Genomic DNA, 24,046 nt, shown 5'->3' on the forward strand with positions numbered 1-24,046 from the left:
AGCTACAAAAAGAGTTGCCAGGTGGGGAGGGGTGAGGGAGAGAGGGGGAGAGGGGGAGAGGGCTCTCACACACGCACTTCTTCCAGCAGACACAGACAGTCACGGCGGGGAGGTGAGGAAGCCAGGTGAGGATGGTTGTGGCTTGTGGACCTGGACAGGAAGGGTTCACAGCCAGGGTTCGAGAAGACCACCGAGGCATCTTGAAGAAGAGGGGTGGGGGAAGTGGCAGGAAAGGGGAGACAGCTCTGACACTCTCCTGGCCACCTGTCACCTCAACACCTGCTGCCCCCCCCCTCCCCCGTCAGACATGGATTCCAGAAGTCCTGGAGTTACTGGGTCACAGGACTTTGTGTGTGTTGGGGGGGGGGGGCTTCCTCACATGGGAAAGGTCTAGGGGATGGGTGGGGGGTGGAGCAGGCCCAGGAGGCTGCAGTGGGGAGGGGTCCCCGCAGAGGACCCTGCTGAGAGCCCCTCCCTGCAGCGTGCGGGCGCCCGCGGATGCTGAGCCGCATGGTGGGCGGTCAGGACGCCCTGGAGGGCGAGTGGCCCTGGCAGGTCAGCATCCAGCGCAACGGGAGCCACTTCTGCGGGGGCAGCCTCGTCGCGGAGCGCTGGGTCCTCACCGCGGCGCACTGCTTCTCCAAGTGAGTGTCCCGGCGCCCCGCACCCACAGCCCCTGCGCCCCGCACCTGCACCCGCCAGCAGCCCCCGGCGCCGCGCACCCCCAGTCCCCGGCACTCGCATCCTCAGCCCCCGGCGCCCCGCACCCGCACCCGCCCTGCACCCCCAGCCTCCAGCGCCCCGCACCCCCAGCCTCCGGAGTCCCACGCCCCCCACATCCCCAGCCCCCGGAGCCCCGCACCTGCACCCGCCCGCAGCCCCCGGCGCCCGGCACCCCCAGCCCCCGGAGGCCCGCACCCCCCGCATCCCCAGCTCCCGGCGCCCCGCCCAGGCCCCGAGCTTCAGCACCGCGGACAGCGCCCAGCGCTCCGCTCCGGTCGCGCTCGCCCCCTGGTGGCCGCTGGGCGCTGACACCCGGCTGCCCCGTTCCCGGGCGTCCTGGTTACTGAGAAGCTCCCGCAGCGCCCCTGCCCCGTCACCTGTCCCTGCCCTGGCCTCACCTGTCCCTGCCCTGGCCTCACCGTGTGGCAGCTGCCCGTTGCGCCAGAGCCGGGCTGTCTCTCAGCTGCGCCAGTGGGAGGCCCTCTCCCTCAGCCTTCCAGCAAGCCTAGCAGGTGGGGCCTGTCCCCATGTCCCCATCCACCCATCCATCCGTCCAGCACATAGGACCAGGAAGCCAGTCCCCAGACCCTGCTGCTGGCTCGAGTGGGGCCCACGGCAGCCCCCACCCCCGACGGCTGCCCCCCAGCCCTGCCCTCTCCCTCCAGCACCTCGGACACCGCCCTGTACCAGGTGCTGCTGGGTGCCCGGCAGCTGGTGAGGCCAGGCCCACACGCTGTGTACGCGCACGTGAGGCGTGTGGAGAGCAACCCACAGTACCAAGGCATGGCCTCCAGCGCCGACGTGGCCTTGGTGGAGCTGCAGGAGCCCGTGGCCTTCACCAGCCACATCCTCCCCGTGTGCGTGCCCGGCCCCTCCGTGGCCTTCCACAGCTGCATGAACTGCTGGGTCACCGGCTGGGGCAGCCCCAGCGAGCAAGGTGGGGAAGGGCCCTGAGGGGATGGGGGCCCCGTCTGGAGGTGGCCCCGCTGACCGGCCCGGCCTTGCAGACCGCCTGCCCAGGCCACGCATCCTGCAGAAGCTGGCGGTGCCCATCATTGACACGCACAGGTGCAACCAGCTGTACAGCAGGGACACGGAGGAGGGCTTCCAGCCCCGGGTCATCCAGGACGACATGCTGTGCGCCGGCTACGCCGAGGGCAAGAGGGACGCCTGCAAGGTAGGGGCACCACGGGCGGAGCGGGAAGCCCGGGGACGCCCCTGCAGGTGCTGAGCCGCCCTCTGCCCCCCAGGGCGACTCGGGGGGCCCGCTGGTGTGCCAGGTGGGCCAGGCGTGGCTGCAGGCTGGGGTGATCAGCTGGGGCGAGGGCTGTGCGCGCCCCAACCGCCCGGGCGTCTACATCCGCGTCACCGCGCACCACAACTGGCTGCGGCGCGTCGTCCCCGAGCTGCGCTTCCAGACAGGCCCGGGGCAGCGGGACCCCCGGTGGCAGCTGCCCCCCGAGAGCAGCCACGCGCCCAGTGTCGTGACCTGTGCTGCGCTGTTGGCCGTGGCTGTCCTGGCCACCCTGCTCTGAGTGCCTGGGCTGTATGTATGAACAGCCCCTCACATGGCTGCTATTTCTATTTATGCTCCCTCAATAAAACCTCAATCAAGTGTGTCTGCAGGTGTGTGTGTGTGTGGGGGGCAGAGCACAGACTCTCGGGATGGAGCTGCTATGGCCCCAGGAGGCCGGGCACCTGGAAGGCGCTGCCTTGTCCCCGCTCAGCGATGAAGCTCCACTTTGCACACTCACACCTAAGCCCACATACAGGAAGGGCCTGGGGATCGCTGTTTTTGTGCATGGTCTGAGGATGGAGGGGAGCACTGAGGTCCAGGTGCTGGGTGGGGGATCCGTAGGAGGCTGGGTCTGGGGCCCTGGGCTGCTCCTGCCGTCTGCCCTGACCAGTCCCCTTACCACCGCAAGGCAGTGCAGCCTCTTGGGACAATAGGGGGCAGCCAGCAGCCTGCAGCCAGGGGCTCAGCAGGGCCAGGATCCCAGGAGGTGCAGGGTGTGCGTACAGGAGACCCACAGGCAGTGAGGCCCCAGCTAGGCACTGCCGGGGGCGCCAGGAATGGAAGGTGCCAGAAGCACTGGTGTTGGAGGCAGTCAGCAACCAGGAAGGTGCTGGCCTCTCCAAGGGAGACCGAGCTGGGCTGCGTGTGTGTGCACGTGTGTGCGCACACACAAACACACACACACACACCTCCCTGGACTCGGCCTGAGGCCAACCCAACACGCACGCAGCTCAGGGCAGCTCCTCCCCGCCCAGCACCTCAGTTGGGCCTTGGGATGCGGGACTGCTGGCTGCCCAGACACTCAGAAAGCAGGCCTGGAGCAGAATTCAATCCTGCCCTGAAACCCGGCCCTCAGCCTGATGCTGCTCCCAGGCAGGGACACTGCCGCTCTCAGGACCCCAGGGTCCCTGCAGGAGCCCATTCTGTAAACAGGATGGACACTGACAAGTCTCGGGCGCTTGATCTCAGGCTCTGTGACACCTTCAGGGCTTGGTACTGCATAGGGAACCCTGAGAATTTCCAAGGCCTGGAAGCTTCCCCAGGCCGCCACCAGGGGGAGCCAGAGCGACGGCAGCTCCCTCAGACCCTGGGGCACAGACTTGAGGGTGACCTTGTTCCAGGCGGGGCTTCAGGGTGGGAAGGGACATGGCCCTCCAGTCCCCCACCCTGCAGATAGAAGGCAGGCCTGGGGGCCAAGCAGGGTGGCTGGGAACTGGGGCTCTGCCCCCACCCCGACATACTAAGGGCCGCTCTGCTAGTTCATAAATATACAACTTTATTTGCTATTTCCTGGGGAAACTTAGGCATGAACTGTAAGCTGATAAAATATGGATACCTAAAAAAGTATAAAAGTATAAATATCCCCTCAGAATACACTTTAGTGAATTAAGTCTTAATATCTTAAATTAAAGAAAGGAAAGGAAAGGAAACAAAACTGCCACGAGCCTATGCACTAGGTCAGGCCATGAGGGCGGCACTGGGGGGGCTGGGCTAGTGGGTTACCGGCTGAGGAGAGGAGGGTGGGCTCCCTGATGCCCAGGATGGGAAGGACTCGCGGCCAGCTGCCCCATGCCAGGGGCCCCGGGCGGTCAGAGCAGCAGCAGCCGGGGTCCTGGGGTCCGGTGGCTCTGAGGTCAGGGGAGTGACCCAGAGAGCTGCATAGTTGAACAGAGAGCGCAAGGGCGGCGGGGAGACAGGCGCTGTAAACATCCCAAGGAGTCCGCCCGGGGCTGGGGGCCGGTCCCACCCAGGCGGCCAGGACGCCCAGTGTCCCGGGGGACAAGGCACCAGCTCCCTGTGAGCCCATGGGCAGGACAGACGGTGGAACAGATGAACACCAGATGCAGCAACACTTGTAGACATTTCTAGAAAGGACCGGCGTGCCGGGTCCCATCCACACTGGGGACGCAGGGCCTCTCACCGGAAAACACACCTGGGCCGCCCGGGAAGCAGTGAGCGTGGCGGCAGCCAGGCCCGGGGTTCCCGACTGTTTATGTAGCACCAAGAACAGTCCTGTGTGGTCTCCCACGGAAAGGTCAGTTGTGCGCCTGCCTCGGGAGGGACACCCTGGCACCTCCTCGCAGAAGGCAGAGAGGGGTTCACAGCAGGTCTGGAGAGGACCGGTCGGGAGCGGGCTCCTCTGGCGGGCTGCCTGGACAAGGCGGCTCCCTGCATCCTGGGAGAAGGGGCGGTGCCGCCTCACATCCTGGACCCGCGCTCCTGCAGGATCTGCAAAGGCAACAAGGTGAGCTCGAGGCTGGGGGGGGCGCCCTGCTGGGGGGGGGGGCAGCACCGGCTGGGGCACAACAGGCTGCTGCCCACTTTCTGGCCCAGGGACCCTCACCTTGGGGCCCTCAACGCCCCCCCCCCAAAGCCACTGGTTGCTAAGTCTCCACCCCAGTGGGCTCCCACCCCCTGCTACTCCCCTGCCCCTGCCCCCCACCTCCAGAGCCAGCCAGCCAGGCCCCTGTGAATACCCCCCGCCCCGCCATGGGGACCCTGGCCTGACCTGGCATCAGGGTGATCCCTGGGTCCAGCTGGGGACAGGCCCTGGCCAATGGGCAGATGAGCCAGGCAGAGTGTCCCCAGGGGCCTATGGAGCTGACCAGTCCCCAAAGTCACTCTGTGCTGCGTGACAGCCGGGGACAGAAAATGCACCAGGCATCTTGAGTCTCAGACCCAGGACCTGAGCACTGGCCTAAGGAGCAGCCAGCTCTCAGCAAGGACCCTGCCAGAGCCAGGCCGGCCTCCCGCTGCCCACTCAGCCTCCCTCCCGCCCATCGGACAGCTGCCCACAGCAGGACACCTTTGGCCCAGGACTGCTCCCCCGGTGGTAGAGACATGGGTTCTGGGGGCCTCCTAGTTCTGCGGGTCAGGGCCCCGATGCTCCAGGCAGAGCCCAGGCTGGGCCGGAGTCTCGGTGGGTGAAACCAGGCGGAGGCGCCAGGGGCAGGGGCAGTGCAGGGCGGCCACTAGGGAGGGAGGGCCACAGCTGCCCAAGGCATGGGGACCCACAGCAGGTGGGGCTGCCCCGGCCAGGCCCTGACCCCAGTTACAGGGCATCCTGAGGGCCACCCCCCCCCCTCCACTGCAGATCTAGTCCTATTGGCAAGCTGGGGTCTCAGCTACAGGGTGGGGGAGGGGTGTGGGCACCCGCTCACCGGGAGGCTCCTAGTCTGTCTCAGGGACACTGTCCCGGCCACTCTGCCACAGGGGGAGGAGGAGAGCAGGTCGGGGGGGCGAGCATCCCCTACCCCAGCAGCCGGGGTCCCAGTGCACCTTGCCCTGCACTCCTGGGAGGCAGCCCCTAGGTCAGACTGGGCCACGACTGGGCCAGGAAGCCGTCAGCCTCAGGCTCTGGGGACCTCGAGTCCACAGGAGCTCCGAGGGGCAGTTCTGCACTGAGAGCCCACAGCTCTGGGAAGCCTGGGTGCGGGCGGCACCCCCACCTTGGCCTTCTCGCTGGGCTCACTGGCGCTGCCGCACGGGGCGTTGTGCAGCTCTTTAGACACCACGCAGAGGAACTCGGCCTGGTCCTCGCTCCCGTAGTTGTAGGATGAGCCGATGCTGACCAGCTGTGGGGGAAGGGGCCCTGGTGAGGGGCGCCCAGCTCTGAGCACCTCCCCACCCCCGAACTGTCGAACCCCACCCCACGTGGGTACAGGGGTGTAGGGAAGCGGGTGGGGCTCCAGCCGGCACAGCTGGACAGGACGAGATGCTCCAGGGAAGCGGGGGAGCCCCCGAGGGCCCAGAGCGGAGGAGAGCTCCCAGGAAGCAGGTTCCTCCCAGCCCCACCTGCTCGAACTTCCAGCCATCCGACATGGTGGACACCATCTGCGTGAGCTCCTCCTCCTGACACTGCAGCACGCGGTACACGTGCTTCACCGGCACCTGGGGACACACATGAGACTGTGCCCGCCAGCACCCCACACTGCGCTCACCTCTCAAGATGCTTACTTCTGAATTCCAAAATAAATGGGCCATATCACCGCCTACCTCCTGTTCTGCACCCCCACTTCTGCTGGTGACCACAGCGCGCCCTGAGGGGCCCCACCCTGACTCCTCCCCAGCGGCCTTCCAGCCCAGGCTCCCTGTGGGCCGGGCAGGCCTGCGGGCACCGGGAAGATTAAAGGGCAAGGCCGGGCCTGCCCGCCCCGCCCGCCCACCCAGGGCCACACCCCAGAGGCTGCCCGCCCGTGGGAGTGCCACACAGCGCCCGCTCACCTGTGTTGTTTTGCTGTCTCGCTCTCTGATTTTGTCCTTTACAAGTTTTATTAGCGAGGTGATGTTGTAAAACTCCGCTTCCTCCAACACCCCTGGAAGAGGCACAGGTGTCACCAGTCTGAAGCCTCCCAGGGCCGCGGGTTTACCAAGCACACACCCGCCAACCCCCATTCTGAGCCCAAGGGGCTTTTTGGGGTGAAGTCACATCTCCCCAGCCTGCTGGGAGCCTCAGTTTCCCTGCTCAATGGGGCCTGGAGGACGGGTGGCCCTCAGGGACATTCCAGGAAGTTCCAGGTGTGCCGGCCACCTGGCTCAGTGTGCTGGCCTCTGGCCCTGGACAGTGGGTGTCAGAGCCGCGGTGGCCCGTCTGCGTCTGTACCGCCCCACCAGCCCCGGCGCTCACCCTCCTCGGCCAGGTCCCTGTTCACCACCAGCTTCCCGTGCCGCAGGTAGTTGAGCACGGGCCCGAAGTAAGTGGGGTCTCTGTCAATCAAGTAGGCGCCTGTCTCGTCCTGCAGAGAAGCAGACCTCTGTGAGCTCCGGGGTGGCGGTGACCCCAGCCAGGCCATGCTCCTGGGCCTGCTGCCTTTGGAGCCTCCGGCCTGTTTCTATGACTCCAGCCCCCCCCCCCCCACTGCCTTGGTGGCGGGACCCCACAGCTTCACAAACACCGCACCCTAAGAGCTCCCTCACGGGACGCCCCCAGAGCCGGAAGGTCCCAGGCATTACCCAGCAGGCCTCACTGCGCACAGGGGGCCCCGGGAGGCTACACATCTGCTCCCCAGCTTCCTGGCTCTGCCCTGCCAGGCCACTGCAAAGGTCCTGCCGAGTGCTTCATGGCTTCCCTAAAACCAAGTCGGGGCCTGGCTGGGGTCTGGTCTGGGAGCGGCCCCCTCTGCAAAGCACCCTCCTCTCCCGGAGGTCCTGGCTCCCCCCATCCCCACCGAGGTCCAGCCAAGCCGAAGGGCCCACAAGAGGACCCTCCCAGCCCTGAAAGGCAGCCAGGGAAGATGCCCTCTGCATCGGCAGCTCAGGAGTCATCATGGCCCTCAGCCCCTGCCGCAGGCCAGGTCAGAGAGAGCACACGGGCCTCAGCCCCCACCCCGACTCCCCCTTGCAGTGGGGCCACAGCGTGGGCGTGGGGGGCTGGGCGAGGTGCTCTGTGAGCAAGAGTGCTGGTGCCGGGCCCGGCGTGAAGTGGTGCAGGGCTGGCGGTGCCCCCAAGGCTCCATCCTCAGGCAGCCAGCCTGGAGCCATGGATGGTGGAGCGGTGCTGTCACCCCCCGCACCCAGAAATCGGGTCTGGGGGGCTACTTCACCTGCGTGGAACCCCACCTCACCCAACTCCGAGAAGCACTTCGGGCACTGAGCGCCCACAGCTGCGGGCAGCCTGGGAAGCAGGACGCGGGGCGAGCCTGGGTCAGAGCCCAGCACCCTGCTGCTCAGGGAGGCCCCGACAAGCATGAGGACGAGGCTCGGCTCCCCCCGAACCCCAGGGCTCCTCTGGGGAACAAGCCCAGCAAATCCACCAAGGGGGGGGTCCACCAAGCCTGGAGACTCCTGGGGGACGGCTGAGGGAGGAGCCATCCAGGACATGGGGGGGGGGCATCCCTGTCACGAAGGTGTCACCATCCGGGTCACCTGCCCCTCCGGGTCGAAGAGCGGCCAGGTCCCCGCCAGGTCCCCACAAAGGCCCCCAGTAGGGCGGGGCCCAGGCCATTGGGGCCTAGTGCGCACCCCAGACACGCCGCCGGGACTGGAACTGGCGCCACTCCCAGCAACAAAACCCAGCCCAGAAGGCCTGGCACTGCCCCACCCAGCAGGCAGCCGGCACCAAGGTTCAGGGCCGCTGGGTCCAAGTACAGGACACACAGTAGCACAAGTGGGGTGGGGGCAGGAAGCAGAGCAGACTCCATCCACCCTTCCTGGAAGGGCAGGGCGGTGGGGCAGGAGGGGCGTGCATGCTGTGCCCACCCAGGGTCCCGGGTTCCGCCCCTGCCCGGCAGCCGACACCAGAGACGGCCGAGCGGCATCCGGGTTGCTGGCAAGGCCCCAGGCCGGGTATCACCCTCCTTGTTCTCGACGCTTCCCTGGCTTCAGCCCAGAGGCGCGCTGGCTCCAGGCCTGAGCTGACGGACTGGGTCCCCAAGGCTCCCCCCCTTCCCTTCCCGAACCCTCCGGAGCTTTGCGGGGCTCAGCCTGGGGCGAGCTGCCCGGGGCCCCGGCCCTCGGTGTGACCACAAGGCAGAAAGAGTGATTCCACCCGCAGCCCGTCCCAGCCCAGCACCCAGCACCCAGCCCTCGGGCCCGTGACATGTCACCTGTGGGAGCCCAAAGCAGGGACAGGCCGGTGCCAAAGGACAAGGCCTGCTGCGTGGGAGCGGGGGGAGGCGGGGGCGGGAGGACGGGGCCACAGCCGGGCGGTCGCAGACAGTGCCCGACCCATCCGGAGACAGGAATGCACAGCTGGGGGCGTCTCCCCAACAACCTGCTCGGGCTGCCCCCGCATGGCTGCACCCCAGCCCTTGGCAGCAGGCCGGGGCCCGCCTGGAACTCCAGCGCCACGCTGCCCGGCCCCCCCACGTCTCCACCCAGGCCCGCGGGGCACAGGTGCGCCGCCGCCCCCCCCCCCCCCCCAGGTGTGTTCCCGCCTGAGCGGTCGCGCCGGCAGGTAATTACTCCTCCCAACACCTGTCCTGCCCTCCGCCCGCCGCCCTCCAGCTGGCCGCTTCCTCCTCTCGGGTTCATTATCTGGAGACGAAGCAGCGCGCCGGCGAGAGCCCTTCTGCAGCCGCCTTGATGCGGGGCCGGGGGTCTGTGACTCGGGCCACCCTGCTCACTACCAGCAGCGGCGACAGGGCGACACAGACACCGCGGGTGGAAGACGCCCATGAACAAAGCCACCACGACGGGCCTCCGCTGGCGGTGCCAGGCCTCTCCCACAGGGCGAAACCCCAAAGTGCCCGGAGAGGCGGGGCCGCGTTCAGGCAGAGAAGCCGGGAAAACACACGCCGCCGCGGTGCAGGGACGGGGCACAGGCGACAGAAGCCGGGCTCTGTCCCAGGACCGTCACCCCGCGGGCGGCCCGGAAACAGCAGAGGCGGCCGGGGCACCGCCACACGGTGACAGCGAAAGGCTCTCAGGCCTGAGGCCCCGAGTTCAAGGCCCCGCACCACCGCCCGCAGGCCAGAGCTGAGCCCGGCGGCCCGTAAGGTGACACGGGGCGGGGTGTGGGGACACGGGCATCTCGCGCCTGGGTTTCCGGGCGGCGCAGGAGCTTCTCCGTGAGCGCGGCCAGGACGCCCGAGCCCGAGGAGCCCGGTGCCGCCGCCTCACCTTGTCCGAGTCCAGGTCGGGGTCGGCCTGGCACAGCCGGTACAGGAAGGACTTGGGGTCCCGGCACAGCGTCTGCCGGGTGGTGAGGAAGTAGGTGCCGCCCACGTTGAGCCGGACCCACTTGGACACGCCGCCGGGGCGCTGGGCCTGGACGCCGAGCCCCGCGCTGCAGCGCCGACACAGGCCGCCCGCCAGCCCCGCCCCGAGGCCGCCCGGGGCCGGCGGCAGCGGCTCGCGGTGCTTCTCCGCCATGATGCCAGCAGGCCCCGCCGCAGCGCCCCGCCGCCGGAAGCGTCCGCCCTTTAAGAGGGTCCGCGCGAGCCGCCCGCCCTCCGAAGTGCCCGCCCCGCGTCACGCGAGCGGCGGAAGTCCGGCTCCGGAAAAGGGACCGGCCGGCCTCCCTTCCGGTGCCGGGGCGCCAGTGGCGCCGGGCTCGTGGAGCTCGCCGGGCTCGGCCCAAGGAAGCACCAGGCAGCTCTACTCGCTACATGCTTTTATTACAGGACTACCGAGCATACGTGGAAAATTCATCATTCGTGACTATGTCTACAGCACAAATACTTAAAAAAAAAAAAGAATCAACAGGTTCATTAAATTATATGATTAAATCATTGACCAAATAGAAAATTTTATATAATAAAGCCAGAAAAAAAGTTGTAAAATATAGTTTACAATAATTATTCACATTCAAGGCTGTACAGCAATACATACAACATCGTGGCCCCGAACATGAATTCAACCCAAATAATTCATCATATATTAGATTTTAAATAACACAGACTGAACTAGAGGCCAACAATAGCCAGCAAATAACCTTATATAAGAATAAAAATACAAAAGTGTATATCCTAATATCATTGCATTGTTTTCATAAGTTTATTTAAATGTTTGCTTTGCCTGTACGTCACAGTTACAGCTACAGACCAGGAGAAAATATGACACGTGTTCTGACTGCCACCAACCTGAAGGACAGCTACAGCAGCTCTGAATGCTGCAGAACTGTCACTTAGCCAAATGTCCAACTTAGACTTAGGACCATGATGGAGGCTTGTGACCAGTGACCCTGTTCGTAGCTACTAAGCCAGATGGGCTTGCCGGGGGTGATCACATAACTTTAAAAAAAAAAAAAATTGCATCTTGTAAAAACTCTACATAGTTTGGTGTTTCTTCACATTGAAGAAATGAGTTGAGGGAAATGCACACACAAGCTGGATCTCCTGCTAGTTCCCGCCACAGCACCCTCCCCAGAACCAGCTCTCTGCGTCTGCCTGACAGCCCGCCGGTCCGGGAGCCACTCCGGCCCTGATGGAGGGCACTGCCCTGCAGCTGCACTTGCTGAGTTACCGCGGCAGGGGTGGGGATGAAACAGCATGAAAAGCAGCCTGGCAGCCTCTCAGGCCAAGACAGAGAGCCCCTTGGTGTGAGCGAGCAGGGAGCTTCAGGGTGTCAGATGGGAGCAGGAGACCTGAGTGCACAACTGGACCGTGACCTCTGGGGGTACAGTGGCACTGAGAATGGCACCTAGAGAACCTCATGTTCTCCCTCAGGTAGACAGACCCCAAACTAAAGTGACAAAATTATGAGGGAGGAGTCCTGGGATGCTGTCTGGGGAAGTCCACCCACCACGTGGCTGTTCTCACGAGCAGAGCCCCTGCCCCCTCACTGACTCCAGATGGCTCAGTGCCCTTTCAGTCTGTACACCTAAGTCACTGAGCACGTGGCAAGGTCAGTGCAACACTTCTGATCTCTACTGACTGCAGATGCAAATTCAGTACCATTGTAGACACAAAGTACACAATTCTGAAGATCTCACCAAGCACGCAAAGCCACAGCTGCGGGGATGAGAGTCAGCAGACATGCGGGCACAGCCAGCCTCTCAACGCAAATAAAAGAGACTGGCTTTTGGGAAAACCGGTCACAAATGGATTTGCAGTCATGACATTTTTAGCATGGGGAGGTGAGGGAGAGAGAGGTGGGGAAGGAGAGGGAGGGAGGGAAGGAGGGAGAGGGGGGAGAGAGAGAGGTGGGTGTCTTGTTCACTCTTTGGAACACAGAGCTTATTAGAGCTTGATCTGTCTGCACTCTGAGGGCACCACTCAGGAGGTGCTCTGTGCTGGGAGTCTGGACACATGGCGTCTCAGGCCAAGGCAGAAGACAAAAGAATAATATCACCTGTAAGATGAACATACTTTTTGACCCAAAAATACTAATTCTGAGAAAAGGGGAGAGATCAGAGTCAAAAATCAAAGATTTAGAAAGATATTCATCACAGCATTATTTAAAGAGTGAAAAACCGGAAGCCATCTAAATGTTTCACAACAGAGAAACGGTCAGATAAATAGAACATATAACCGCTAAACTACTAAAAACAACGTTTTAAATCATTGTTGATAAGCTGGGAAATGCTTCAGATTAAATAGCAGATGAGAAAGAGTCGAATGCTAGCAGCAGCGGATGTATGTTCCCAGTTTAGTTTAAAAGAAAAACGATGGGGTGGGGGGAGACAGCACAATGGTTCTGTAAAGATTCTCTTGCCTGAGGCAACAAGGTCCCAGGTTCAGTCCCCCACACCACCATAAACCACAGCTGAGCAGTGCTCTGATGATTAAAAAAAAAAAAGAAAAAAAGAAAAAAAAATGAAAGAGGAAAAAGTAGAAAACCAACCAACCAAAGATAGGGAGTGAGGTCCAGGAAGGCCAACACCAAAGCGTTCACAGCAGTCTGCTCTTGGTGCGAGCCACAGCTGACTTATTCAGAAAATAAATGTTGGTTTTAAGAAAGGGCACCCACCCAGAGGCCTGCCTCAGCCCTGCCCTGGGGAATCTGCGGCACACAGGAGGAGGGGGGGGTGGTCTGGACATCTCTTGCCACAGGACCCACTGTCCCCACAGGCACAGTTCCACCACCTATGGTGGCAGAGCATGCGGGCAGACACGGCGAGCTGTTATCCACAAGGCCCTTAAGGGCGCCCCCACAAGGCCCAGTGGGGAGGCAGGTCTAGACGGGGCATTCTCGTTTTCGATCCCAGCTATGCAAGGTCTGAAGGACAACGCTGAGGCTGAGTGGGAGAAAACTTACGGAGACATGAGCACAGGTTGGGGGAAGGACAGACGGGGAATGGGAGGCTCCAAGCAGCAGAGAAAGGAATCTACAAAGAGGGCCTGGGCCGGTGGCCCGAAAGCTCGCCGTGAGCGCCACCCTGAGCCCCTTTCTCTGGCTAGGGATGTGCCGGTGGCACTTGGCGGTAGAGCCAGGAGGTAGTGGTGCCATCCAGAGGGTTTCTCCTGAGCAGCTGGGCCGAGCATCAGCTCTGCTCGTCTGCCCGTCCCTGGGAGGGAGCAAGTGGGAGCTGGTTCCGCCTCTTTTACCCACAGGGGTTCAAGGAGGGTAAAGATAAATAGGGGGAGTGGGCAGGAATGGACCCCTGAAAGAAAAGGGTAAGCCAGCCCAATCTAAGCAGCAGCTGAGTCCAGGCAAGTCTCCCGTGGAGGAGGGGCTCTGCCCCAGCCAGCCTGCTCTCCCTGCAGCCGGGTGGTCCCCAGATTCAGAAGAGCTGCCCTCAGCCCCTTCCCCACCCCTGAGCCGGTGCTGACTGACACTGGAGGGGCCTGTCTGGAGTCTGGAAAGTCAACTAGAAGTAGCTGAGCCTCTGCCTGCTCCTCCCCAGTGGGACCTGTGGTGGCGAGAGCCAGGCCCACAGGCCTCTCTCACTGAAGCAGAAAAGCAATGAGCCTCGAGCTCAGGGCCTTGTGTGGCATGGTGCTGCCCCCTCCACAGAGAAGTCCAGCCTACGGGCCAGGGAGCAGATGCTCGAGAAGGCGTTTGGGTTTCTACAGAGATGGTGGGGGAGGCCCACCGCACCCTCTGCCACTGGGCTATGGCGGGCACCTCGCGCTCTGCTGCTGCATAGGGGTGTCCGTCAGCCGGCTCAGCGCAGGGGGCCCGCGGGGGCCCTCAGGTATCCCTGGCTCTCGTGCAGGCGGCTGTGTCCCTGGGCACTGAGTCTGCCGGCCTGCTGCCTGTCACCTTGGCCGGACCCCACCCCTCACCCCCAGAGCCGCCCACAGGTAAGACACATGGGCACTCGCAGACAGAGCCTTGTACAAGCAGGCCCGCCATCACTGCAGGACAGAAGCCAAGGACCAGCCCGCGCAGGGCTGGGCCACCCCTCGGTGTGATGCTCTAAGGGCAGAGCCAGTCAGTGGTGAGCTGGGGCCGAGCTGGGAGCCTCCATGGAGCACAGAGAGCAAGCAAAGCGACCCTGGATTCCTTTACGGTACTGGTTTTGTTCTTGGTGTGGGGGGTGGTTTTTTCTTTTCTTTAAATACAAAAGCTGTGTGGTCTGCTATCCGCGGCCCCTTGAGGTGGCTGGCGGGCGGGCGGAAGCGTCCCGAGGTGGCCGGGCCGTGCTGGGCACGGGTCCCGAGTGGGCGCGGCGGCCCGGGCGCATCACTGCACGGCAGCCGCGGGACTCTGGTATCTGTGCCTCCACACCTCCTGGATCTTCCGGCACCACTTGTGAGCGTTGCCGCTCGGGTCCATCAGGTAGTACGTCCTGTTGGGCTGCAAAGACAGAAGCCACTTAGTGTGGGGCCCTGCCTGCCAGACTGGCCAGAGACGCGAGGGACTGGCAACACCACTCACCGTGTGGACAAAAAAGGTCTTGAAGTTCTTTGCCTCCGGCCGGAGCTCCTGTGACCACGGGATCTCGCCTTTGAGCACTTTGTTGACAGGGTCCACGTAGTACAGGTGTGGCCCTTCCGTGAGTAGCAGCTGGCGGCGGCGTGCAAACAGGCCCTGGAGCGCCAGGGCAGGACAGGCTTGTGCGGAGCCCCACATACCCTCCGCCCCCTGTATCCCCATTCTGTTCAGTGAGCTGGGTCCCAAAGCTCCTTGGCGTCTCTCAGTGGCAGGCCAGGCTCACAGAAGGAGGGCACAGCGATGCCACCAGGGCACCTAGCTATGCTCAGGGAATCAGGTGGGCTGGGGGAGTCTCCTCGACACACTGCAACCCAGGGCCAGGGAGCAGGGCACGCAGTTCTGGGAGTGGGTCTACGTGACACAGCCTGGGGGAAGGCCAGGCAGGGAAGAGCCGACCAGTCACAGGAGACAGACCCGCTACAGCACGTACCTTCCGCTTGTCCACTGGACCCATTTTTAGAATCAGGTTATTTTCTACAAACTGGTGCCTGCGGGAAAAACAAGGAGTCAGAGACATTGTTCTGACATCTCCCCCTACACAGACTCCTTGAATCTGGGCACAAGCGGTCTCTGGTGGCCCAGGCCTGCTGTGCGGCAGCACTCAGCCAATTCTGGGCGGCACCTGGGGAGGACAGACAGGAGGCCGGGCCCAAGCAGACGCAGAGCAGGGAGCAGTGAGAACTTCAATACCGGACGAGAGTAGATAGCATAATGGTTATGCAAAGAAAACTCTCACACCTAAGATTCCAAAGTCCTATGTTCAATCCCCCACACTACCATAAGCCAGAGCTGAACAGTGCTCTGGTTTAAAAGAAAAAGGCACCAATGCCGCGAGGATGAGACTGTGTGCAGACTCCGGGAGTGTTGAGAACAGGACACGCGAGACTTGAGAGGTTGAGGGGAACAGTGATTAAAAACCAAGATTTGGGCACATGTGGCACCAAGCGCAGGGAATGGCATAGAGATCCCGGTTCAAGCCCCCGGCTCCCCACCTGCAGGGGAGTCGCTTCACAGGCGGTGAAGTAGGTCTGTAGGTGTCTGTCTTTCCCCGTCTTCCCCTCCTCTCTCCATTTCTCTCTGTCCTATCCAACAATGGCATCAATAACAATAATAACTACAACAACAATGAAAATAAATAAATATTAAAAAAAACACACACACCCCCGGCTCCCCACCTGCAGGGGAGTCGCTTCACAAGCGGTGAAGCAGGTCTGCTGGTGTCTGTCTTTCTCTCCCCTTCTCTGTCTTCCCCTCCTCTCTCCATTTCTCTCTGTCCTATCCAACAACAATGACAGCAAGCATAACTACAACAACAATAACAAAAAAACGACAAGGGCAACAAAAGGGAATAAATAATAAATACTAAAATATGTATAAAAAAAAGAAGCTTTGTAGTTTAAAAAACAACAACAACACACACACACACACACCAAGATTTGGGAAGGTAGAGTGAGCGTGAGGAGCACGGCAGTGTGCAGAGGGCTCGCTCTGCAGACACAGCTAGGGGCGCGGGTCACGCTGTGCGGGCTCTATTTCTCGAGAAGAGCAAAGTCTCCCACTCACATGTTCAGAAACAGGATGGCAGAGCCCCGGGTCTGACCGTCTGGGCTGCTGAAAACCAGCTCAGAGCAGCAACAGCAGCCCCCATGCCACGGCCACACCTGTCCCCGGCACACCGCTGCCTGGACCGTCACAGCCAGCTGGCTGGGGATTCTCTGCATAGGGCCATGAATTCAATCCCTGGCATCGTGTGTGCCAGATAATGTTCTGGTTCTCATACATAAATAAGTAAACAAATCTTGTGGAAAAATAAGATGGGCAAGGGAGTGACATGGGAGAGCGGCAGAGTGAGCCAGCCCACCAGGCACAGCCGCGCTCTTGCCAGCTTCTCATGGTGGCGCCTTCACTCGTGCGCTAGTCAGCATCACCGAGGGTCTCTGGGCTCCTGGGGAGCTGGTGAGCCCAGGAGCTAAGTCTTCCCTCTCCAGGTCAGTGAGTCATACTTAAATGTAAAAACACACTGCTTTGCTTTACAACACACACAGAGGCTCTGGTTTAAAATGAACATTAAGGGAGGTAGTGCAGTGGGTTAAGAGCACTTGGTGCAAAGTGCAAGGACAGGCGCAAGGATCCCAGTTCGAGCCCCCAGCTCCCCACCTGCAGGGGGGTCGCTTCACAAGCGATGAAGCAGGTCTGCAGGTGTCTGTCTTTCTCTCCTTTCCTCTCTGTCTTCCCTCCTCTCTCCATTTCTCTCTGTCCTGTCCAATAGCAACAACAGCAATAACAACAATAATAACAGCAATGATAAACAACAAGGGCAACAAAAAGGGGGAGGGAATAGCCCCAGGAGCAGTGGATTCGTAGTACAGGCACCGAGCCCAAGTGGTAACCCTGGAGGCAAAAGAAAAAAAAAAAAGCACATTAAAATCTACAGCAGGGCAAGAGTAGATAACATAATGGCTATGCAAAGTGACTCTCATGCCTGAGGCTCCAAAGTCCCAGGTTTAGTCCCCCATACCACCATAAACCAGAGCTGAGTAGTGCTCTGGTTAAAAAAAAAAACATTAAAAAAAAAATCTATAGCAGTTCCCAGGGAGTCTGAGAGATTAAGATTCTGGCCAAGCTGAGAGTTCAGGGCAACGCTGTTTGCTGCTGCCGGGACCGTGCGCTCGTCTGACTCTTCTGCTCCTGTGAGCCTTTCTCTTTCTCTCTTTTTTTTTTTTTAAAGATTTTATTTATTTATTCATGAGAAATTATAGGAGAGAGAGAAAGAACCAGACATCACTCTGGTACATGTGCTGCTGGGGACTGAACTCAGGACCTCATGGTTGAGAGTCCAAAGTCTTATCCACTGGGCCACCTCCTGGACCACTCTCTTTCTTTTTTAATTTTTTAAATTTCAGACACACACACACACACACAGAGAGAGAGAGAGAGAGAGAGAGAGAGAGAGAGAGAGAGAGAGAGGCCATGGCATGGCTCCCCCGTGCATGGAGTCCCCAGCTGGAGTGCTCACACACGGTGAAGTGTTGCTCCACAGGGAGCTTCTCCTGCCCGCGCCCAGAGCAAGGCCTGGCTGGCTGCTGTGGGGCTACAGTGCCCAGCACTTACAACCTAAGAAACCCAAGGTACCCAGCAGAAACCCTGAACGCCCGTGAGCCTCAAAACCATGCTTACTCCACAAACCTACTAGTGTAGAAATCTCAAACCAACAGCAGAAAACAGACTCCCGTCACCAGGGCTGCTCGCCTGTCCACTCACAAGGGGAACACCAAGAAAACTCCCCCTTCACACGCCCTGCATGCACCCTGGAGGGAAAGAGGGTGCTGACAGGCTCGACTGTGTGAGAAACGCCCACGTCCACACGGAGACGCAGGAAAAGAGGCCACTGAGAGACGTCTTACTGCTCTTAAAATCCATACTTTTGGGGTCGACTAGACAGCTCATTTGAAAAGCGCAAAAAAAGCAAAAAAAAGCTCTGTTTTGTGCACAAGCCAAACGGGAGCCCCACTTTGGTGCTACATCCATGTTCACTTTCTGCCTCTGAAAAGCCAAACAGTGATAAATACGTACACACAGAAAGTAAAATAATAAGGCCGATCTACACCTTTTATTTTTTAACACAACCTGGTGGAGACTCTAATTGTGGTGTGTCCACCTGTACAGCCGCGAATTCACGGAAGGCACATCAGGCACTCCACACGGAGCGCAGGGAGGGCCCACTCACAGGGCCCCAGGCCCTCTCCCCACCTGCACGCTCCACGCTGATGTGGACGGAGGAGGCCCCGAGGGCGGAGCTCCCAGCCCCACTGTTGCCTGGGGCTCTGCAACTGAGGGGAGCGGTGCTTCCACCTCTAACAACTTTTATTTTAAATAAAAAGAAAAGCATTTCTTTCTCACCACTGTACGCTCAGCTCTGGCTTATGGCGGTGCTCGGGACTGGGCCTGGGAGCCGGCAGCCCGAGACATGAAAGCCCTTTCAGCACCACCGTGCCGTCTCCCCGGCCCCTTCTCAGGCTTCTCACCAGGGGTTTCCGCTGGCCTGCTTCTCCAGGAGCAAGCGCTTCTCATCTTCGGAGAACTGCAGGTCCAGCTCGAAGGAGTTGCTGTCCAGGTCGTGGATGTACTGCTCGATGTTGCTGCCGGCCCTGTGTGGCAGGCCCGTGTCCGTGCATGACAGAGAGTGTGAGGAGGACGACGCGGACACCTGCATGCAGCCGAACTGGCTCAGGAGATTGTCGTACTGCAGGGGGGAGGGGAGGGGCGAGTCACCGCACACGGTGGGTGCTGCCGCCCCAAAGCCCGTGGGGGCACCTCGTCCAGGAAAGGCTGGTTACACGCCCAGGGTGGGGCCCCCATCAGGGAGAGGCTGATCGGTGCCCCCAGCGCCCGAGGACCACAATTCTGAACTCACGTTCCCGTAGCAGTCCTCGTCGTCCTCTGACATGGCGGGCAAGTAGGCTGTGAGCTTCGGCGGCGTCTGGTGCTGCAGGTTCTCCCACGTGATGGACTCAAAAAACGGGTGGGCCTTCAGGGGGCTGTACCCTCCCATCTCCTCACAGCCCAATCGCTTGGTGGCGTCCAAGACCTGCAAGACCGGGCCAGCCAGTGTCAGGGTCAAAGCGATACGCAGACCCTGGGACAGGATGGACGCCGGGACGGGGGACTTCTTCTCAGGTCTCTGTCCACTGCTCCCACAGACGAAGATGAACTATGACCTCAAAAGGCACCAAGAGGGTGGTCCAGGAGGTGGCACAATGGATAAAGCACTGGATTCTCAACCATGAGGTCCTGAGTTCAATCCCCGGCAGCACATGTACGAGAGTGATGTCTGGTTCTTTCTCTCTCTTCTCCTATCTTTTGCATAAGTAAATAAACAAATACTTAAAAAAAAAAAAAAAAAAGGGAGTTGGGCGGTAGAGCAGTGCTTTTTAAGTGCACATGGTACAAAGCGCAACAACTGGCATAAGGATCCCGGTTCGAGCCCCAGGTCCCCACCTACAGGGGAGTCGCTTCGCAGGCGGTGAAGCAGATCTGCAGGTGTCTTTCTCTCCCCCTCTCTGTCTTCCCCTCCTCTCTCCACTTCTCTCTGTCCAACCCAACAACATCAATAACAACAATAACAATAAACTACAATAATAAAACAAGGGCAACAAAAGGGAATTTTTTTAAAAAATTATTTTAAAAACCTTAAAAAAAAAAAAGCACCAAGAGGCAGAAAACATTCCTCCATCATAGGGAATCAAAGTGAGGGCCAGGAGTCTGCCGGTGGGTGGAATACACACACCGAACCCCCACCCCCCAAGCCGAGGCCCTGCACTCCTGGCCCTGGCAGCACATGGAGCACACGGGCAGCACCAAAGGTGAAGTGGTACTTTGCTGTTCCTCCCCCTCCAAGTATGAATCCTAGAAAACGGGGTCACTCCCTGACTTACAACTATATCACATGGCTATAGTAACTAAAACTAAAACAGGATAAGGAAATAAGCAGGGAGTCGGGCGGTAGCGCAACAGGTTAAACGCAGGTGGCACAAAACACAAGAACCCGCCTAAGGATCCGGGTTCAAGCCCCCGGCTCCCCACCTGCAGGGGACTCACTTCACAGGCGGTGAAGCAGGTCTGCAGGTGTCTGTCTTTCTCTCCTCCTCTCTGTCTTCCTCTACTCTCTCCATTTCTCTCTGTCCTATCCAACAACAACAACTACAACAACAAAACAAGGGCAATAAAAGGGAATAAATTAATAAATATTTTTAAAAAGAAATAAGTAAATAGTGTATGTACCAACAATAACAGCAACATCACAAGTTAAAAACCCCAACTCTAGGTAAGACGCCCTCTGTGTCTGGGAACAAGGCTAAGGACCTTGCAGATGTGACGGTCACGGGGAGCGGGGGGGGGGGGGGGGGGCGGCGGGGGGAGCGGGGGGGGCGGCGAGGGCAGGCGGAGGCGGCTGGCGGGTGCTCCCTACTTCGAGCAGGTGGTCCCCGCTCCCCAGGAGGCAGCAGCGGAGGAAGGTAGCATCTGCACACACACAGGGACGCTAGTTTCTGGTGTAGGAGCAGGAATGGCCAAGCCGGGCAGTCCTATCCTAGGTGCCACTGTGCTGCTGACCAAGGGTCACGGCAGGGCTGAGTCTCCCCACCCCTGGCGCTCCCTGCAAGCTGCTCTGAGGCTGAGGACCCTGGGGGGGCACCAGACGCCGAGAGAGGAGACCTGCACTCTACATGGCTACTGCCAGTTCTCAAGGGAGCTGGCATCTGCTAGGGCACCCCAGGAAGTGTGGTGAGCACAGACTCGGTGGACTCGGGGTGTGGTCAACCCCCTTCGTAGCAGAGGAAAACCGGAAATAGCTACCAGAAGTTTTTCCACGAGGTCTCTCGCCTTAGGGAAGAATTTTTCAGGAAAGTCATATTCCAACTTAATGATCTTCTGAAATATAAGGTATTCATTTCTGTAAGACAAGAAAAGCTGTCACCCCATGCCGGCCCGGCCCCCAGAGCCACCCCAGGAGCATGGGCAGCAGCTGCCTTCTTACCCGGCTCTGAAGGGCGGCAGTCCGGCCACCAGCTGGTAGATGATGCAGCCAAGGGCCCAGAGGTCCGAGCTTTAAGGGACAGGACAGAGACACAGGAGGTTGGACACCTCCCTCACATGGCTGACTCAGCCCTGAGGTCCTCCAGGGCTCACAGGAAGGCCCCCTCCTCCCCATGCAGGGCTGGGTGGAGAGCGAGCCTGTCGCTGGCAGCCTGGCACAGCCACGATGGTTCAGCCAGTCTGAGCCTGTGCCGGGGGCTTGCCCAGCCAGAGGCACGCAGTGCTGTTCCTCTGCTGCCCCCATGTTTAATCACACACAGAGCAGCTGCAAACCACAGCTCTAAGTCCCCCACGGCGCTTCCGGAAGATGCTGGCAGGCTGGGGTGCCCTGGTCTCCTCGAGGGAGTCCGGGGCCCACGGGCTCTGCTCACCACTCAGTACAGCCCTTCTGAGCTGTGAGAGGCCACTGGCCCCTTCCCTGACTTTAAATGGGGCTCTGGATTGCAGGGTGCAGCCACAGCCTGGCACGCAGGGAGAGCCCAGATGAGCCCGGAGTAAAGAGGACCAGAAGTGGCCTAAAAAACGACACTTCAGAAGTGGGCGCAGCGAAGGGAGGACGGACACTGCTCACGCCTGGCCCTCTCGGGGAACCTGCCTTCCCTGCCCATCCAGCCACCAAGGAGCCACCAGAGAACCGTGGGGCTGGGGAGCACAGCCCTCTGCTCTCCACTGGGATGTGGCTGCAAGAGGGGGAACCCCGGCTGGCCGGGAGGGGCAGGACTGAGCCGAGGCCTGTGAGTGGCTGGCCGGGAGGGGGCAGGACTGAGCCGAGGCCTGTGAGTGAGCCATGTTCTAAGGACAGCAGGCATCTGACCACACAGATAACACAGGCCGAGAGGAAAGGCTGCTTGACGTTCCTGGAAAGCAGATATGGCCGAGGCAGGACTGGCTTTTATTTTTATGCTGCCAGGGTTATCACTGGGGCTCAGCGCCCACACGCCTCCACCAGTGCAGAGAGAGCCGCCAGGCCCCGCAAGGCAGGAGCAGCCGGCGAGCAGCAAGGTGGAGTGTGGGGCTGCCAGGAGCGGCCGTCGCATGAGCCATGTCCACACAGCACTCTACTGGGACTGGAGGGGCTGGAGACTGAGCACTTTTTTGTTCATTCACTGTCCTCGCTTCCTAAAAATACATGAAAGTAGGGAGTTGGGCGGTAGCGCAGCGGGTTAAGCGCACGTGGCGCAAAGCGTGAGGAACAAGGACCGGCGTAAGGATCCCGGTTCGAGCCCCCGGCTCCCCACCTGCAAGGGAGTCGCTTCACAGGCGGTGAGGCAGGTCTGCAGGTGTCTTTCTCTCCCCATCTCTGTCTTCCCCTCCTCTCTCCATTTCTCTCTGTCCTATCCAACAACGACATCAATAACAACAACAACAACAAAACAAGGGCAACAAAAGGGAACAAATAAATAAATATATTTTTTAAAATACGGGAAAGCAAACAAGTGCCCATTTAAAGTCAGGGAAAATACGTATTTCGAAAAAACACCAAAGGGGAAAAAAAAATCCGGAAAAGCACGACCCCCGTCACACAGCACTGCTACTGCTTCCCTCAGCCGCTGGTCTCCCCTGACCCCGCCCCCACCAGACAGATCCCCAGGCACCTCTGAACTACAGCCTCCTCCTCCTGCCCTACCAGCTCTCATCTGCTCACTAAGCTTGAAAACACAGAGAAGCTCAGCGGGCAGAGCACAGGACACATGTCTGGGGGTCCCGACAGTGGCCCCAGCTTCTCTCGCTCATGAGACACACAAATCTTTGAAGAGATAGCCCAGCGGCAGTGCCAAGCCCACCCAGAACCTCAACAACCTTCAGCCCCCGCTCCACAGGGCAACTGCTCGGAAACACACCCAAGCAGCTCTGGGAAGGTGGCAGGCCAGTCAGGAACCCCAGTGGCAAGCAGGGCAGGGCAGGGGCCACAGAACCAGTCCGCCTCAGGCACCCAGCAGGCACCGCTCTCAGGCCCAGCACCGGTCCCGCGTCTTCTCCACCAGCCGCACCCACAGGCTGGCCGGGACCCTGCTCCTCCCAGGCCTCCCCCCAGACGCCGCAGGCAGCACAGAGCACTGTCGCCTTGAGGGTGGGGGCCCGCTTACCTCTTACAGGCCGACTTCTCAGTGAGCAGCTCTGGAGACACGTACTGGGCTGTTCCCACAAACGAGTTGGCCCTGGCTGTGGAGAGGAGCAGGAGAACTCAGTCAGACTTAGGGAGCTCTTGGCTGTTGTTGGCCCCATGGTCAGGCTGAACTCGCATGTGGGGCCCGGACGGTCCAGAGCCCTCCTTGCTCCCTGGTCCCTCCACCCGAGTGCCAAGTCAAAGGTCACCCAGCGCTACCATGTGAGCATCTTGGGGACAGGGTCCACCTTGTCACACATTAAGATGGGGGCTCCCTGCAGGGCTGCTCTCTCCTCAGACAACTCGGGTTAGCAGGGAACATCGAGGAGTGGGCATCAATCAAAACTGGCCACGGCCCCACCTGGAGGGGGCAGGGGAGGAGGGGGCCCCACCCTCCAGGGAGCCACTCAGTGTGGCGGCCCCGGTAAGGCCTCATGATGGGTAGCAGGCCGTGTTGGCTGGGCGCCAGCTCTGTGACCCTCCCTGGATGCCATTGGAGCACCCCGCTGCAAACAAGCCTAGGCTGCAGACATGTCTCCCCACAAACCTCTGTCAGGACAGCGCTGCCGTGAGGCTCCGACCCTTCCGGATGCCCGCAGCTGAGCCCTGGCAGTGCCCTGCAGGTCCCAGCCCCCCCCCCCCCCCCCAGCAGGCAGCCTCCCTGTGACAGCACCTCTAGAAACATGGCGGTCCGGGCTGCTGTGGACAGCTCTGGTCTTGGCGCCATGTTGCGTGCACGTCAGTCAGGGGAGCACCTCCTTCAGTGCCGACCCCAGATGCGTTTGAGGGACCCCGGCAGAGCAAGGACAGAGTTCACCTGGCACCCAGCACAGGCAATGTAGCCC

At 60.6% G+C, this 24,046-nt stretch overlaps 3 protein-coding genes across 3 annotated transcripts in view; 1 reads left to right on the forward strand and 2 right to left on the reverse strand.

The window, feature by feature from the left end:
- Positions 1-34: 34 nt before the first annotated feature.
- PRSS27 (serine protease 27) lies at positions 35-2,342 on the forward strand (the record flags this gene model as incomplete). The annotated part of the gene is made up of 5 exons (XM_060174093.1): positions 35-125; positions 482-644; positions 1,389-1,660; positions 1,731-1,900; positions 1,974-2,342. Coding segments are annotated over 5 exons (981 nt in total), but the record flags the coding sequence as incomplete, so codon positions are not given.
- Positions 2,343-3,495: 1,153 nt separating this feature from the next.
- KCTD5 (potassium channel tetramerization domain containing 5) lies at positions 3,496-10,066 on the reverse strand. Its single transcript, XM_060172586.1, has 6 exons — positions 9,800-10,066; positions 6,867-6,975; positions 6,464-6,555; positions 6,035-6,130; positions 5,689-5,814; positions 3,496-4,468 (listed from the first exon to the last, which is right to left on the reverse strand). The coding sequence occupies exons 1-6, from the start codon at positions 10,049-10,051 to the stop codon at positions 4,439-4,441; spliced, it is 705 nt and encodes a 234-aa protein (XP_060028569.1). The 5' UTR covers positions 10,052-10,066; the 3' UTR covers positions 3,496-4,438.
- A 213-nt stretch (positions 10,067-10,279) lies between these two features.
- PDPK1 (3-phosphoinositide dependent protein kinase 1) overlaps positions 10,280-24,046 on the reverse strand; it is a 43,555-nt gene continuing 29,788 nt past the window's right edge. The window contains exons 7-14 of the mRNA XM_060172578.1: positions 23,182-23,257; positions 21,036-21,104; positions 20,855-20,951; positions 18,915-19,088; positions 18,526-18,743; positions 14,931-14,988; positions 14,444-14,596; positions 10,280-14,362 (exon numbers count right to left, since the gene is read on the reverse strand). Coding sequence (XP_060028561.1) covers positions 14,249-14,362; positions 14,444-14,596; positions 14,931-14,988; positions 18,526-18,743; positions 18,915-19,088; positions 20,855-20,951; positions 21,036-21,104; positions 23,182-23,257 — 959 coding nt within the window. The 3' untranslated portion in view covers positions 10,280-14,248. The remainder of the gene's footprint in view (positions 14,363-14,443; positions 14,597-14,930; positions 14,989-18,525; positions 18,744-18,914; positions 19,089-20,854; positions 20,952-21,035; positions 21,105-23,181; positions 23,258-24,046) is intronic.

The sequence above is a fragment of the Erinaceus europaeus genome, chromosome 15 (assembly GCF_950295315.1).
Source record: "Erinaceus europaeus chromosome 15, mEriEur2.1, whole genome shotgun sequence".
Taxonomy (NCBI): domain Eukaryota; kingdom Metazoa; phylum Chordata; class Mammalia; order Eulipotyphla; family Erinaceidae; genus Erinaceus; species Erinaceus europaeus.